Source organism: Microtus oregoni, unplaced genomic scaffold (genome assembly GCF_018167655.1).
Source record: "Microtus oregoni isolate MIOR12 unplaced genomic scaffold, Mior012 000000F_ref0000247, whole genome shotgun sequence".
Lineage (NCBI taxonomy): Eukaryota > Metazoa > Chordata > Mammalia > Rodentia > Cricetidae > Microtus > Microtus oregoni.
In genome coordinates, this window is record NW_024543059.1 from 8,872,519 (window position 1) to 8,889,000 (window position 16,482).

Below are 16,482 nucleotides of genomic sequence, written 5' to 3' on the forward strand. Positions count from 1 at the left end.
GGTAATAAAAACCCAGAAACAGATATTGGGATCCAACCTGAAGATCAGAAAAGTAAAGCAGCCAAGACACTAGAGAGACCTTTTACCTCTACTAAATCTCCAGACTGAAAGGGTGAGATTCTGTCTCCATAAATCCTCAGACTCCACACTCTACAGTTTCTGTCTCCTCCCCTTTATATTCCTGTCTCCACCCAGCCATATCACTCCTGTCTCCACCTCCCTACTGCTGGGATTAAAGGCATGTGATCCCAAGTGCTGGGATCATCTTTGTGTGATCTCTGTTTCTCTTTTAGATAGTTCAATCTTGGGTAGCCCTAGGTGGCCTTGAACTCACAGAGCTCTGTCTGCCTCTGTCCCCCAAGTCCTGGGATTAAAGATGTGTGTCACCACTCCCTGGCCTTAGTGGGTAACTAGTATGGCTGCTTTGCTTTCTGATCTTCAGGCAAGCCTTATTTAATAATATACCACTAAAGAACTTAATCTTGGCCACTATATTTGTAAGGGGATATTAATTAAACTGGAGTGCACATAGGGTTTTGAAGAATTTAGAAACAGTTTTAATGAAGATTTGGGAAGTCAGTACAGGCCCACGCCTTAAGTAGTAGATTATCAGAATGGATTGTAAATTGCAGGAATCTTACCTCTATGCAAGATGTGTGGTTGGTTTTGGTGTTAGAGGGGAGAGTCTTCATCCGTTTTCATTACAGTAGATTCTAGTCTCCATTTCTGGGATAAGGCCTGGTGCATAATTATAACAATGGTATCAGGAGAATATTTTGCATAATTAGTAACCTTTAGAACAAGAGATTATAAAGGAAGAACATTAGTATTATGTCATTTTATATTTAATAAAACAGGATATTATAAATATAAGTACTTGTCTGAGATATGGTATCATAGACTATTTATGGGCTGTTTTTGAAATGCTTGTATGTTGTGTCGATTTGTCCTGGCAAGAAGTTTACTCTTCAAAATGGAATGTTCTTGCAGTAAATGCAAGAATTCCTCTTCTACACACTCACTGATCGTATCCATATCAGGCATTGTTAAGTTTACTGGTGTCTTAGCATTGGACAGACAAGTCTAGTTAAGTTCCTGTTTCTAGCAAGCAGATAGTGCCTGCATTTGTCTGTGATAGCGCAGACCTGCAGCTTGAGTATTTCCTGCTGCATGGAGGTCAGGATTGATAGTGACTGTTTTGCCCATCCTCTATCATAGCCTCTCTATAGAAAATCTCAACCTAGTGTATCTAGCCATTGGGCAAATGTAGTGAACCTGTCTGCACAAATTTGATCTTGAGAATCAAGCACTCCATTTCATTGTTTTGAGTCATGTTCTTGAAGTTGGATTGGCTCTCTTCTCACAGTAGTTACAGAGTCAAGGTACATGATGTATTCGTGTATTCCCAATGTATCCATGAACCTAGGGCTGGCTCTCTTCATAGAACTGCAGAGCCAAGGCACATAATGTATTCCATATGTATCCACGAACCTACTATATGCGGGTATGATTCCAACCACTGATGACTTGGCAAAGAAGAAAAAGTCCCTGTCTCAAGTTCTGTTCCAGCGATCTTATTTCACTCACTGCTTGTTTGAGAGACAATCTCAGATTTCAGCTGTTTCTCTTTGTGGGGAGATTTTTATCTAAATCTGACGTTGGCTTGAAGAATCTAATCTCATCTCCTACTTCTTCCCCTCACAAAACCATATCCTTCTTGCCACCAACAGCTTTTTACTTGGAGCGTGCTCTGTGAAGCCCACAGGATTTATACATGTTGTTCTCTTTGCTTGCGTTCCTCGTCTATACCCAAGAGCATTCTGGTCAGGCTTCAAGCTTCAGCATGCAGGTTACTCTCCTACACTCTGCGTCCCATGGTTCGTTGGGCAGCATAGTATCTCTGCCTCTGAATTCTCCCAACATTCCAGACACAGGACTCGACCTTGTTATGGTGTGTTTGTTAGCACCTCTGTCACCTTTGCCAAGTTCTCAATAGGGTCTTACTAAGTTCTTTCCTTCAGGTTGTTGTTTAGTGAGCATTGATTGAACCATTTCCAAAAATAAATATTTTACATGAAAGAAAGATGTAATGCTGTATGATTTCATGAGATTTTGAAGAATTTTAAGGATTTATTTTTTGATTTTTTGACTGTGTGTGAGCGCAGTGCCTACATGGATGTATGTGTGCCATATGTGTGCCTGGTGTCCGTGGATATCAGAAGATTATGTCACATATGCTAGAACTAGAGTTATGGGGGGGGGGGTTGTGGGCCAACATGTCGGTACTGGGAATTGAACTTGGGTCCTTTAAAAGAGCAGCAAATACTCTTAACCATTCAGCCATCTCTCCAGTCCTTAATTCTGAATTTTTAAAAATCTATTTATGAGTTTATTTTATTTACCATGGAAACATGTCTCATTCTAATTCTGGAACTACTTAATTCTCTTTTGAGTCACTTGCCCCTTGCAATGATAACCACTATCCTGACTTCCAACGTTTTGACCTCTGTCATTAAAGTGAGGGGAAACAGAGCCAACTATGGTGGCACACCTTTTTATCCCAACACTGAGGAGGACCTCTGAGTTCATAGGCCACCTGGGGTACATAGTGAGTAGCAGACCAGTGTAAGTGACAGAGCAAACAAACATGAGAGACAAAAGGGACCAATTGCCAGATTCCAGTGATATGAATATGTGTTTAAGAAAGGCAAGAACAACTTAGGCTGGGCATCATGGTGTCTGTAATCCTAGCAGTCAGGAGACTGGGACAAGATGTTCTCAAGCTTTTGGCCAACTGGGTTGCAGAGTGAGAGAAACTTTGTCTTTAAAAATAGAAGAAAAAGCAACAGGAGGAGGAAGACCAGAGCGGAGGAGATGGAAAAGAGTTGGCATACTTGCAACATGTAGTTCCTTACTTAAGAGAGGTCTAAGTTTCTATCTTGTCCTGTATGCATGATCTAGTTTAAACTTACTGGGCTCTCCCTACATTACTGTGTGTCTAATCAGTACAGTGATATTTTCATTTGAGAGCTGTAGTGATACAAAGCTCCCTGAGGCCTGTGGGTTATCAATCATGTTGTGTTCCTCTAGAGCACAGAATCTTTAAATGAAACCATTACCCATTGTGTAATCACACACACACACGCACACGCACGGGGGTGCGGAGGAATATCTGAGGCATTCTAAGAATAGGCAGTCTCCACCTGTTTTAGCAGTTGAGCATGAAGTATCTAATTTCATAACATTTTGACAAATTGGAAAATGATTGGGCTTCTGGTTAAAGGAAAGTTACTGGGCTCTTCAGAGTTATTGGGGAGCGATTGAATCTGTAGTCCTACCAAACAGGAAAATACACTTTCCTCAACCATAAGTAGATGCTACTTACAACACTGTTAAATTTATAATAACTTCTCATATTTTCTCTGATATTGGATACCAGAATATAACATCTATGAAAAACTAAAAGTGAGTGTCACGGCTGCTCATAATTCCAGCAGTCAAGAGGCAGAGAAACAGGACCATGAGTTTGAGACTAGCCTGGGATATGTAGTGGGACTTGTCTTTCTCAGACACACAAAAAAGTAAAAACATTGAAATAAAAAAATGGCCTTGCCAGTTAAAGAATAAATAAAAGGAAATTTCATAGTTTAATGTTTTTTAGACAAAATTTTACTGCTAGCAAAGCATGGTTCCTCAGGACTCAATGATCTAAAAGTCCAGTCCCGGGAGTCTTCTGACATCCCTGGTTACTGCACTCACATGGTATACAGGCATACATTCAGATAAATACTCATACACCTAAGATAAATCTCAATTTATTTTGAAAAAGAATAGGCTGTTGTTGCATTTGAAGAAGAGCTGAGGAAGTAACCCCCATCCATCCTTGTGATCTCTAGGATACAGGATTTTGTAGTGTGTGTGTGTGCTAAGCATGCATTAAGTCTTTTTTTTTTTTTTTTTTTGAATTTTTCGAGACAGGGTTTCTCCGTAGCTTTTGGTTCCTGTCCTGGAACTAGCTCTTGTAGACCAGGCTGGCCTCGAACTCACAGAGATTCGCTTGCCTCTGCCTCCAGAGTGCTGGGATTAAAGGTGTGCGCCACCACTGCTCGGCTCATGCATTAAGCCTTTACCCCGACACCAAAACAAAGGGTGGAAGCAGGACCTCGGGGGATTAGCAGTGAGGTGGAGGGAGGAATAATTCCTGTTTGTAAGATTCATCTTCCTCTTGCCATCATCTCTCTGCTGTCTCATTGCCATCCAGGAAAACTGTTGCCCCTGAATTCAGCTACATTCAGTTTCCAGCGCTTCCTGACTTCCTGCTGTAGAGACAAATAAATGTAGAGTGTTTAACCAGGTTTTGAAAGCATTGACATAATAAAGTGGAACTAAATAGAGTCGTATCCAACAATAATGTCATCCACAAGACATGGCATTGCTCTCCATTCTTGGTCTAGCTCTGGGAATGCCAGTGCTTGCAGTTCAGGACTGACCCCAGATACACAGGTTTCTCCAGGTACGGCCACAGGGCCTGTCTGTATTTCCTGGCCATTCTTAGGTTTGGCTCCTTCTTTGATAACTTGTGCCCTTTCTATTTGAAGATGTCCTTCCCTTCAGGAATCAAATGTGCTTGGGAACATTGTCACACCCCGTTTTAGAAGCTAACAGAATAATGCTATGATCTCTAACCTACCCACAACACACACATCTAAGTGGAGAGAAAAGGTCTTCATTTCCATATTCTGGATTAGGGTTGCACAGAAGAGAGCCCTCCCTCAAGGCCTATTGACTCATTGGAAGCGAGTCTGGTTTTTCTTTTTTGTCATATTTATCTCTGAGGATATCTTCTAATATCTTTAACAAAATTTCTGCTAGCTACTATTGCATGTCTGAGTTCCTAAATAAAACCACCATATGGCGAGTTCCTAAAATGAAAGGTCATGGAGAAAGAGTTTGATTTTTTTTCTTAAAAAAAATCAGTTGACCTAGTTTAGTTAAATATAGCACTGTAGCAATGATTATCATCAAGGTCAGCAGAAGAACCAACATTCCTTGTACTTTTGTGATGTAACTTAGCAAATGGCTTCTGGTTGTATCCACAGATTTAGAGGAGGATTCTTGAGTGGCTCCTGGTGAGGGCTGAAGCTTGTTGTCAGCCCTGCCTATAGCTAACTGAGTGTTACGAAAAAAACACAAAGATCTTAGGAAGCAGTGTTTGTCAGAGCACGAAAAAAGAATTGTGTTATTTAGAAATTTTGTGACCTCTCTGAGGCTCGTCATCCTATAATAAAATTTTATGAAAACATCCACGGTTGATTAGAGATGGCCAGGTGATCGATAGCAGGAAACAGGTGCTCTGTGTCTTTTCCATCCTCACTGCTCCCAAATTGTCACCCAACTGTGCTTAGTAGATTTAATATATTTCTGGAAGGATGCTTTACTCTTGAGCAATTTAAAAATGCAAACATGCATTGTTGCACCACAGATCTTATTTAGAGGAAGTCCTCATTCCCTCTTGCCTTCCCTGCTTGCAGATCCTTTCCACATTTCCACACGGTGGAAGCATCTCTTGAATTTTTCTTTTTTACTGTATTTTAGAAAGAGCTGCCGTGTGTGACCAGAGATGTGCTTCCTTTTTCAGGTCATGCCTGTGAGGCTTTCACGGCATACAACCTCCTTTTGTTAAGGCAAATGGTAGAAACGGTTCGAAGTTCCACCTCCGTTGACCCCGGGCACAGCATTTGAGCTCTTTGAGCTCAGCTTGCTTAGAGCAGGGCAGGTCCCATTGCTTCTGCAGCCCTTTCACGCTGTGATTTCTCAAGTCCCCACTGTAGGCCTTGGAAAGAGACCTGTGGGTCTCAGTCTGGACGGCAGAGGGCGCACTGTACCGTGTGCCTGTGACCACTGGGTACTAGAAACAGTCTCAAAGCTGCAGCTGATGTTCCTGATGGAGGGAAGGAGCCAGGAGGACGCCAGAAAGTCATGTTGTGAAAAGCACATTTCATAGCATATTTCTTAATATATTACTTAAGGGAAAGAAGGGAATTGTTGGGACTGTAAGAATAATTCTTGTAACTCGTTATCTCTTGCCCATCTTGAGTATTCCCTCTTAGGATTAGTGTGCTTCAGACGTGGCACAACATCCTTAATATTGTCCCCTCAAGTCACGGAGGTATTCAGCCTCCACCATCCTAAAAGCTCTTGTACAGCTCTTTCTTGTAGTTGTGTGTGAATGTTACCATCTTAATTCAGTGGTAGCTCACAATTTCAAAAGGCAAAAAAATAAAACCTTAAAGATATACCCAAAGTTCGGCTGTTGGTCATGTTTTACTCTTTGACCCTTGTGGGGATCCACCACTGTTGGGGGCCACCTTTCCGGGGTGGGTATTGCTGTAATCCTAGCCGCAGCTGGTTCGCATGTTCCAGGGTAGGGGCCTTTTCTTTTCTAAAGCAGTCCTCTGGCTATCCATTGCCCTGTAAAATGTCCCACACTCAGATTTGCCCAATTGCCTTTAAGTGACTTCAATTTCCTCTGCCACCCTCTGTATATTCTCTTTTGGAGTAAATCTGAAGTCAGGATTAAGATAAAATGGAAGCTTTTGACAAGAATGAATCATACATGCTATATATTTTATGTTGTCTGCATGAGAAGGCATAGATGCCCTGCCTGTCTGGCCACCCGTGATGTCAATATTGATCATTAGATTAAGGTGATGATAGATAGCCCCGGTGACAAGAATGTTGTTTCTGATACCATTGTTACACGTATGAAAATTAGTTTTCTGGTGTTTTTAAATGCCATTAATAACTCTTGCCTGAATCAGTAACTGTGCAGAACTATCATGTCTCTAACAAGTCATCTTTCTGCATTAATTTTTAATTAATAGCTCTTCTTCATCGTCAGTTGGGACAGTTTGGCACCCTGAAGGACAATTCTATCTGAAAGGCAGCTTTACTATGGAATTTTTAACCACAAATTTTCAGTTTCAAAGTAAGGAATTAATTTATGGTGGCCCAATGGACGCCTTAAATGTCAGCAAGTGAACTTTTTTCTTGTATAAATTTTTTTCTTTTCTTTCTTTTCTTTTGGTGGGGGGCTTCAAGATAGGGTTTCTCTGTGTAGCTTTAGAGCCTGTCCTGGAACTTGCTTTGTAGACCAGGCTGGTTTTGAACTCCCAGAGAGCCACCTGCCTCTGCCTCCCGAGTGCTGGTGTTTTAAAGGGGTGTGCCATCGCTGCCCAGCTTAAAATTGTTTTCTTATATGCTGTTTTAGTTAGGGTTTCTATTGCTGCGATGAGACATCAGGACCAAAGAGCAAGTTGGGGAGGAAGGGCTTATTAGGCTTATACTTCTGCATTGCTGTTCATCACTGAAGGAAGTCAGGACAGGAACTCAAACAGGGCAGGATCCTGGAAGCAGGAGCTGATGCAGAGGCCATGGAAGGGAGCTGCTTACTGGTTTGCTTCCCCTGTCTTGCTCAGTCTGCTTTCTTATAGAACCCAGGACCAGCAGCCCAGAGATAGCACCACCCACAATGGGATGCCCCCCTCATTGATCACTAAATGTGAAAATTTACAGTTGAATCCCAAGGAAGCATTTCCTCAGCTGAGGCTCCTTCCCCTGAAGACTCTAGCTTGCAGCCAGTTGACACATGAAAGCACCCAGCACATATACTATTGATTTCATGAATTGAATGTTTCAATCAATTACAACCTTTATTCTCTTGTGGTCAATTTGTTTTATGCTAAGCTTATTAGAATGTGAGCCAATAATAAATGGCTCCTTGTCTCTGGCTCCTTCATCAATTAATTCAACTCCGTTGTTGGTAAGCATGTCTTTGAGCCATTGTGCAGTAGGATGCATAGACCTGCCTTGTAATTTCTCTGTCCCGGATGTCCATCAGTCGCTTTGGTAACAAGCCTTAGTTCCTTTATTAGCTCCTTTTCTTAGAAGCTGTATTACACATCAAACCCCAACATTTAGAATATCTGTTAGTATTGGTATCTTCAGTTCACAGATCTTTTCGGTGGTTTAATTAGTCCTTGACTTTTATATTAAAAGTTTGAATAACAAAAATTCAGATAGTAAGGCATTTCGAAAACTAATATGATGTGTTGACGATTTGAAAAGTATTGAGACATTGATTATGTCCTCACCATACTAAAAAGGTAAATATGAAAAGTGACACTTAAGTTCAGTTTATCCACTCTAAAATATATATATATATATATTTCAGATTATGTTGTAGCACTATATATAGTATAACAGTATATACAGTTTTAATTTTTCCATTGATATTAATCAGATAAAGCAAATAATTAAAAATTTATAATTTTGACATTATGTTTTTAAGCAACTACTTGATTTTGTAATTATATCTTTTCTTTTAACTGAAAATCTTGACCACCATAACAAATACTGTTTTATCTTAGTACATAAGCACAGTAATTTCAAAATGACTTAGTATTAATAAGAGCAAGTGAACTTTGAATTTTCTTTTGATTGTTTTTTTTGTATAGGTTGATTTCAGCGGAAGGATGAGTCGCCTGCATGTTAATTCGAATTACTTTTCCTTGACATCTGTCTCACCTGCTTTGTTTCCATCATAGGTCGACCACTTTGGATTCTCCGACACGAGAACTTTTAAACAGCGGTACCTAATAGCTGATCAACACTGGCAGACAAACGGCGGGTCAATACTGTTGTACACTGGGAATGAAGGGGACATCACCTGGTTTTGCAATAATACGGTATGTACACACGAGTGAGATTCTTCTGCTGAAACGTAGTTTCTGGGGAAAACGGTTAGCAGTAGACATGACCAAGAGAGTGGGCAAGGTGGCTCAGCTGGCAAAGGCTCACGACCTGACTTCGTCCCAGAGAGCCCATGATAGAAGGGGAAGACCAATGCCTGCACGTTCTTCTCTGATGTCCTCCTCTGTGATATGGCATGTGCCCTCCCCCAAATAAGTAAATAAATGTAATACAAAATAAATTCCATCGTAATAGAAAGATGGAAAATGTCAGGGAGACAGGGTCATCAGCTAGGAATTCAGAGCCAACCTGTGCTGCCATAGAGTTCAAGGCTAGACTGACAGACAGATAGACAAAACCACTGTTTTGGGGAAATTTAATTATAAGGCTAGCAGGTATGGGAACATTATTGTATATAGTAGGATCATGGCATATAGAAGGTAAATGTAAGGGTAGGAATTTTTGTTTAACTAATATTGTATTTTTAAAGTGAAGAACTGTGCTGTATTTATAGTAGATGTTCAATAAAGACTTATCAATTAGTGAGTAAGACTGAAACAAACCCAATGTAAATAAGGAAATGTTGTTGGTTGTTCTTTCACTCTTTTGACTTTTTGAGGGGCCCACTACCCAGCTCCCAAATAAACCATATACAGAGGCTTAGTTTTAGTTATGAATGCCCGGCCTTTGCTTGGTTTGTTTCTGGCCAGCTTGTCTTATCTTAAATTATCCCATCTACCTTTGCCTCTGGGCTTTTATCTTTCTCTATTTTGGTATATCTTTCTTTGCTTCTTTCTCCACGGCTGGCTGTGTAGCCGGGTGGCTGGTCCCTTCTCCTTGTTCTCTCGCTCTCCTTCCTCATTTCTCTTTCTATTTATCCTCTCTGCCTACCAGCCCTGCCCATCCTTGCTCCTGCCTTGCTATTGATGTTCAGCTCTTTATTAGGACCATCAGGTGTTTTAGACAGGCAGGGTAACACAGCTTCACAGAGTTAAACAAATGCAGCGTAAACAAAAGTCACACTCCTGAAAATAATATTTCCCAACAAGGAAAACATATATAAGTTTGACTCTCATGTTGGGAGGGCAGAGGCAAAGTAACCGCATTTTCCTTTAGTTTCATTTAGTAGAGTTCGCTCTACTTTTTTAAAGATCTATCTATATCTATCTATCTATCTATCTATCTATCTATCTATCTATCTATCTATCTATCTAATGTATTCAGTGTTCTGCCTGCATGTATCCCTGCAGGCCAGAAGAGGGCACCAAATCTCCTTACAGATGGTTGTGAGCACAGGTGGTTGCTGGGAATTGAACCTTTGGAAGAGCAGGCAAATCTCTTAACCACTGAGCCAACTCTCCAGCTCCGTCCCTCTACTGGGTTTTAATTTGCTTTTAGCTATTCTTCTCTACCAAACCCACAGGCAACTTCCCCTGCCCAGTTCCTCTGTGTTTTAATACAGGCAAAGAGATGTTCAGTCTTCAGACTCCAGTGCTCCTCAGGCTCCATAACCCCGCTGAGCGCTTGCTGGGTATCCGTGTCCTCAGACAAGTGGAAAGGAAGAGCCATGTAGGAGAGGAACAGTCCTGGATAAGCATCAGAAACAGATCCTAGACCTCCCCAGTCCTTGATATCTTCCTACAGACTAAAGCATTTCAATTCACATTCGCTTCTGGACACTGAGTTTCGGAGAAGCAGTAGAGACTTGAAGCAGGCTGGCGAGGTTTCAGTTCTGCCGCTTTGCTGTCTCACTTGAGCAAGCTCCAGCTTCCCCTCTCTTGCTCAGGGGTTACAGTAAGAATGCCCAGCCTAGAGCTGTGAAGACTAAATAATAAATAAGATTAAGGAGCTCGCTGGTACAGATTGTTGACGCATGACGCAGACCTCTCTTGAAAGGTAAAAATAGTCCCGAAATAGGTACAAGCAAATAATCGCTGATTGCACCAGGCATCGGTTCAGTTAAGCTGCTTCCTGCCGAAACCCGAGGTCAGCTCCACAGAGGTCTGTTTCCACTCTTCAGACATTCACAGCCTGGTGGTGTAAGACGGACTTGTGAGTTCCTGTTGCAGCAAGTAGAGGGGTTCTTGCAGCCCTCTGTGTTGAGGAGAGATGGACAGCTCTGCTGGGCTGGGGCGTGCAGAGGAGGGTGTGCATGAGCTGAGTGTGCAGAGGAGGGTGTGCCTGAGCTGGTTGTGCCTGAGCTGGGTGTGGCAGGAGTGAGCAGCTCTGCAAAAGAGAAGCAGGGTCTTGAAAACCACAGGTATCAGGCCAACATATCCATTATCATCACAAATAGCTCTTCTAATCCCTTAGAGACTGCTCCAAACAACCAAAGCCATTTTGAGATTCCTATACCTTGTTAGGAAATAGTAACTTATTAAACTCCAGCAGCATCAGGAATGACATGGCTTTAATCCACGCTAAACATCTAGTCAGTTGATGCTGTCTGCCTGGCACGCTTTCTTAGGAAGAATCCAGAGGGCACCATCCAGTCAAAGGGAAAGAGGCAGCAAATGATGAGAAGCCATGAGTGTGGGGACGTAAGCAAGTCCAGTGGCCCCGGGTGACTGCTCTGCATGACAGCCTGCATTTCATCTTGGCTCTGCCGCCTGTGTGAACACTGAGCCTTGCGTCTCAGTGTCCGTGCCTGTAAAACCACACTGCCTGATCCCTGTTTATTGCACTAATTAGGTGAATATTACACATAGTGGTTAGAACAGTGTCGGACACATTGGAAGCAGGAGTTAACAGCTGATGACAGCTAGTTTCCTAACATATATGACTAAAATCCCCAGCGAGTTTAATATGCCTATTTTTCTGCTAATTCCTTTATGTTGTCTGTGTATGTCTTTGGGGGGCAGCTTAGGTATCTTTACCTCCTTCCTAGAATATTGACATAGTGTGGTTCCAAGACTGACATACAGTATTGACTCAGGGTCAGAGGGTCAGGATAAGGAGACGTGAAGCGACTAGTACATGAATAATCTGGTCTGATTTCCTCCACTGTAGTACAATCTGATGCAACTATTGTGGATTTTTCTGTGGAACACCCGTAAACTGCACAGTTTTTCTGGGCCCTTTCTGATCTGATTTAACATCTATTTCACATTGCTTTCAAAGGTTCGAGGCAGTGGCTCATGGCCTTGTTTTCCTTGTAAATTTGTGGCTCTTCCAGGGGTTCATGTGGGAAGTGGCTGAGGAACTGAAAGCGATGCTGGTTTTTGCTGAACATCGGTACTATGGGGAATCCCTGCCCTTCGGTGAGGACTCTTTCAAGGTACGTACACATTTTTCTGTGAAAGTCAAAGCTTTGGGGCTTCCTTTTGGGTAGTGATTTGTTTAAGTTTGGAGCATGTTTGCTCACAGAGTGTGAGATCACTTTAACTTGAACTTCCTGGAAACTCATTAATTGTCCTTTACCCTTCCTTGATATGGACAATTTAGGTGAAATGAAAGTTTTTCTTTCTTTCTTCCTTTTTGTGCTGAGGATCAAACCCAAGGCAGTGTGCAGAGCGAACACTCCCACCAAGCTCTGTTCTTAGTCCTCCTCCAGGGCCTTTAAAGCCATGGTGTAATTTCTGTCATATTTTATTCTAAAAAACTCAGAATTATTCTATGTAGCTGACTGCTTCGCCTGCATTTGTCTGCGCACCATGTGGGAGCGCGGGTGCCCGAGAAGCTCAGAAGAGGGCACTGCATCCCCTGGCACTGCACTTATGCACGGTCGTGAGCCGCAGTGTGGGTGCCGGGAGCCAAACCCAGGTCCTCTGCTAGAGCAATAGGTGCTCTTAACTGCTGAGTTATCTCTCCAGCTCCCTATCAGTTTTTTCTTGTTTGTTTTGCCTTGTCTGTGGTTTTGGGGACCTGAGCAGGCCTACCATGTAATGGTTCATACCATCAAGGTGCATCTCCAGCCCCAGTTAAAGTTCAGTCGTCCAGGCCGGCTTCAGCTAGGTCAGTCTTACTCTTTTGCTACACACAGTGCAGGGAATTTTCTTTATTTTAATAGTGTCAGTAAACAATTCTGTTCCATAAAGTAGGTGCTAAGTTTCTGTTCCTGTCTCAGGAATAAAAGATATGAAAATAGATGAAAAGTATTTTTCAGTAACATGTAGTCAGTATATAAATGAGTTCTATGAGGTGATGCTACCCCTGGTGTTCCTATTAGCTCTTTCTTTCTAATGAGAACTCTTGGCCTTTGGCAGGCTGCAAACTTAATGAACCAGGATACTTTCCCCTCCAGTGAATGACTTTATTTTACCCTTGTCCTTCTAACTATAGTAATTTCTCACTTCCACTATTACTAATAATAGGAATATTAGGAACCTCAGTTTTGTAAAATTAGCATCCTATTAACCAAGGACCTTCTGTACTGATGACGTTTTTCCAAATTGCATTAAAATATTGCGGCACACCATGTCCGTCCGTGCTCTATGCGCCACTGTACAGTTTGTGAACCGGGCAAGGGGCTGGAGATCGAAACACACAAAGACTCACAGACAGAGACATGAGTCATCCTTGAAACAGGAATGCCCCCTTTATTGTGTCCAGGGGTAGCTTATATAGTGATAGCCACGTCCCAGCCAAACGCACCAGAAACCATTCCCCTGCCATCAGGAACTCCTGAGGGTCTCGTGCTCAGAGCAGTTGTAGGCACTCAGATCGGGGAAAACAAGTTGTTTACAAGAAATTCAGGATCTGGGGGTTCACAGCTCCCAATAAAATATGACAATGTTGTCTTTAAATGTTTGCATGGTACCTGATGTCTTTGATCTCATTTGATAGGGAGAAACCATCCTGGTGTAAATTGTCATCTAAAATAATTGGGGAATCGCTACATTTTAGGCTGTTTTGAAAGGAGTGTTTAACATTTTGTTTTTATAGTTGACTGAGTTTGCGTGGTGGTAAGTGAAGTGAGTAGAAAATGAGCTCACAATGCACACGTGCTCTAAGTCAGTGGCAGAGTGCTGTGTTGTCAGTGGCAGAGTGCTGTGTTGTAACGTGCTGCGCTGGATGACCAATTTTGTTCTTTAGTATTTTACATACACGTGTGGCTAGGGGAGTGAGCAGGCCCCCAAAACACGGGGACACAGTAGAGTCGTGGTGCCCGTAGCTAGCTACAATCACGACTCTATTAGCAGTGGACCTGTACTTGTTCTTGGTGTACCTTTTTCCTTTTTCTGTGCTCATGAATGTTGTTAATAGCATAAGAGATGTTATACCTACCATATGAGAATTGAAAACAGCTGCACTCAACTATATATAGTACCATATAAAATGGAAGTGAAGTATAACAGAGAGAGGAGGTGAAGGGTCAGCATACATTTTGGATGAGGGTTCAGGTTAATGGAGTAGGTGAAGTATGCCCGAGATAAGGAATGCCGGGACTGGGACACAGTAATATTGCTAATGGGCTGAAGGTGTCAGATAGTGAGAACTAGAATGAAGGCCAAATAGATAAATCCAACAAAGCTATACAGCCGTATCCGTTATCTAGTGCCAGATAAATGAAGCATCCTGACCTAAAAGAGTAGTAAGTTTATGATTTGCGCTTGATCGTTTAGAGATAGGGTCTAGTGATATAATGCAGGCTGGTCTTGAACTCATACTCCTCTTGCTTTGTCTTTTATTTCAATACAAGTATGAGCAAACACACCAGAATGGCAGAAAACACTCATTACTGTGAGGAAGAGCTTAGTTGGGAGGTTCTGCTTCAAGGTCTCTCTAGGCTAAATGTCAGACAAAGTGGTGGCCACCTGAAGGCTTGTATCCACTCATAGCACGTCATCAGAGGAGTGCTGACTTGCTGTGGACACCCTCACCACCTGCACTGCCCAGTGTCCTGTGTGAGACTGTTGTGAAGTAGTTGGTAGCTTCTCTCAACACTGCAAACCAAGGTGAACGCTGAAGTGACTTCTAATGACCTGCTAAGTCATTAGACTCATCACATCGACCATATTTTGTTCACTAGAACCAAGTCATTAAGTGTAGCCCAAGTCCAAAGTAGTAGATTAGGTTATATCTTTAAAAGAAAGGCATGTGAAAAGTTTATAGATGCATTTAAATAATGCCTGTTAGCCTTCCGAGTTTGGCACTTCTTCATCTTGCAGAGGAAAATGGAACTGCACAGAGAGCTAAATCATCATGGAACTTGCTGAGTGGGTTTTTGTTTACTTGGGGATCATTGTCTTCCAGGGACACTTTGTTTCCCTTCCAGCTTTATAGCTGTCTGTGATCAGCAGCTGAGCTAGTTCTCGCTGGTGCTGTGGTGAATATATCGTTTTTCTGGTAAAGAGGAGAGAATTTATTTTGACTCAGGATCCTCTTCTCAGTTGTCCGCAGGATTTAGTTTATATTGGAATATATCTTAGATAGTTTAAATATGTCAAGACTTGAAATAAAATTATAACAGCCACATATTAAGTTTAGTTTTGTATTCCATGACATTTATTGCTAAATGTTTCATTTCTACAACCTCAACAAGGCCTTGAGCAAATAACATCTTTGAGTGCTATTTGATGAACAAGCTTGTGAATTGTGCTGTGATGTTTGAAATGGTGACGTTTGCAGGGTAGGGCCAAGCCAGGGCTGCCTTGCCAGGGAGGTGATAGGGTAGCACTTAAGCTCCTTCAGGAGTCACATAGGGTGGGCTCACTTCCCCCATGGCCAGCGGTCCTGCTGAAGGTGCTCTCTGAGGTGAAACTGGGTGAAGGGGCTGGAGAAGGGGAGGGACACATGTCTGTCAGTGTCCCCAGTATTCTCCACTGTCTGGATGGCTGTGGTGATTTCCATGCACAGGAGCTCGGACCTGGGCCCGGGCTTTCCTCAGTTACGCTGCCGGCTCACACCTGCTCTCTGCCCTGTGTCTGGCATTAGACTGGAGCTCTGAAGTCCTTTCGTCCGTCCTCCCTGGCTTCTGATAGATCTTTGGGTTAGCAGTTGTTTCACTTGTTTTTACAGTTGCTGTGTTTGTTTGTAAACCAAACAACCAGGCTCTGTCCGGGTAGAACTGGTGGACTCCAGGCAAGAAGGACAATTACATTTTAGGGTTGAAGACTTGGCAGCAATTTTTAACAGTTTCAGACACAGCATAGTGACAACTCTTATTGCAATTTTATTTCACTTAGAAACAAAAGTATCCTTCAAACCTCATAAGATTACTGACATCCATCCCTGAGACATAAGCTGAGGGCTCAAGAAACCTCCCTTTCCAGACCCTGTGGGTGCCCATATCCTTATTCTAAACCATCACTGTTTGTTCTGGAGGACGCTGGCTGTTGGAGACAAGAGGACCACCATCCAGTTAGGAAAATGGAGACGTTTTGGGCTTGACCAATGCCTCTGTATGGTTCACAGATACGGTTCCTGTTGCCCAGGAACATCCCAGGATGGTTCCTTTTATGAATCTTCCTCAAATGTATTATCTTGTTTACAAATAAGGATTTCTGTAACTTAAAAATAGCTATGTATCATATTTACAGTTTACATTTCTCAACAGAATCAGAGCTGTGGTCGAAGAATCTAACTGGCTAAATGTTCAAGTAGGCCATAGTGAGGTCTCTTCTCTTTAAGGACATTGTCTTAAATGTTTAAATGTGTGTTAGGTCTTGCTTTCTGTTTTGCATTTGAAAAAAAACTTTTAAAAGTAACAGAATTACATTCGATTAGAAAATATGCCATGTTTTTTCACAGACTTAGTTACTTCTCATGGGTTACTTTGATGTGGATGAT

The 16,482-nt window shown here is 42.2% G+C and overlaps 1 protein-coding gene across 2 annotated transcripts in view; it reads left to right on the top strand.

Annotated features, from left to right (window-relative positions):
* The window catches only part of LOC121458669 (prolylcarboxypeptidase), a 51,752-nt gene that overhangs the window by 25,317 nt on the left and 9,953 nt on the right, over window positions 1–16,482 (top strand). For both annotated transcript variants that reach the window (XM_041668056.1, XM_041667978.1), the window contains exons 2-3: window positions 8,607–8,747; window positions 11,927–12,028. In XM_041668056.1, coding sequence (XP_041523990.1) covers window positions 11,933–12,028 — 96 coding nt within the window. In that variant the 5' untranslated portion in view covers window positions 8,607–8,747; window positions 11,927–11,932. The remainder of the gene's footprint in view (window positions 1–8,606; window positions 8,748–11,926; window positions 12,029–16,482) is intronic.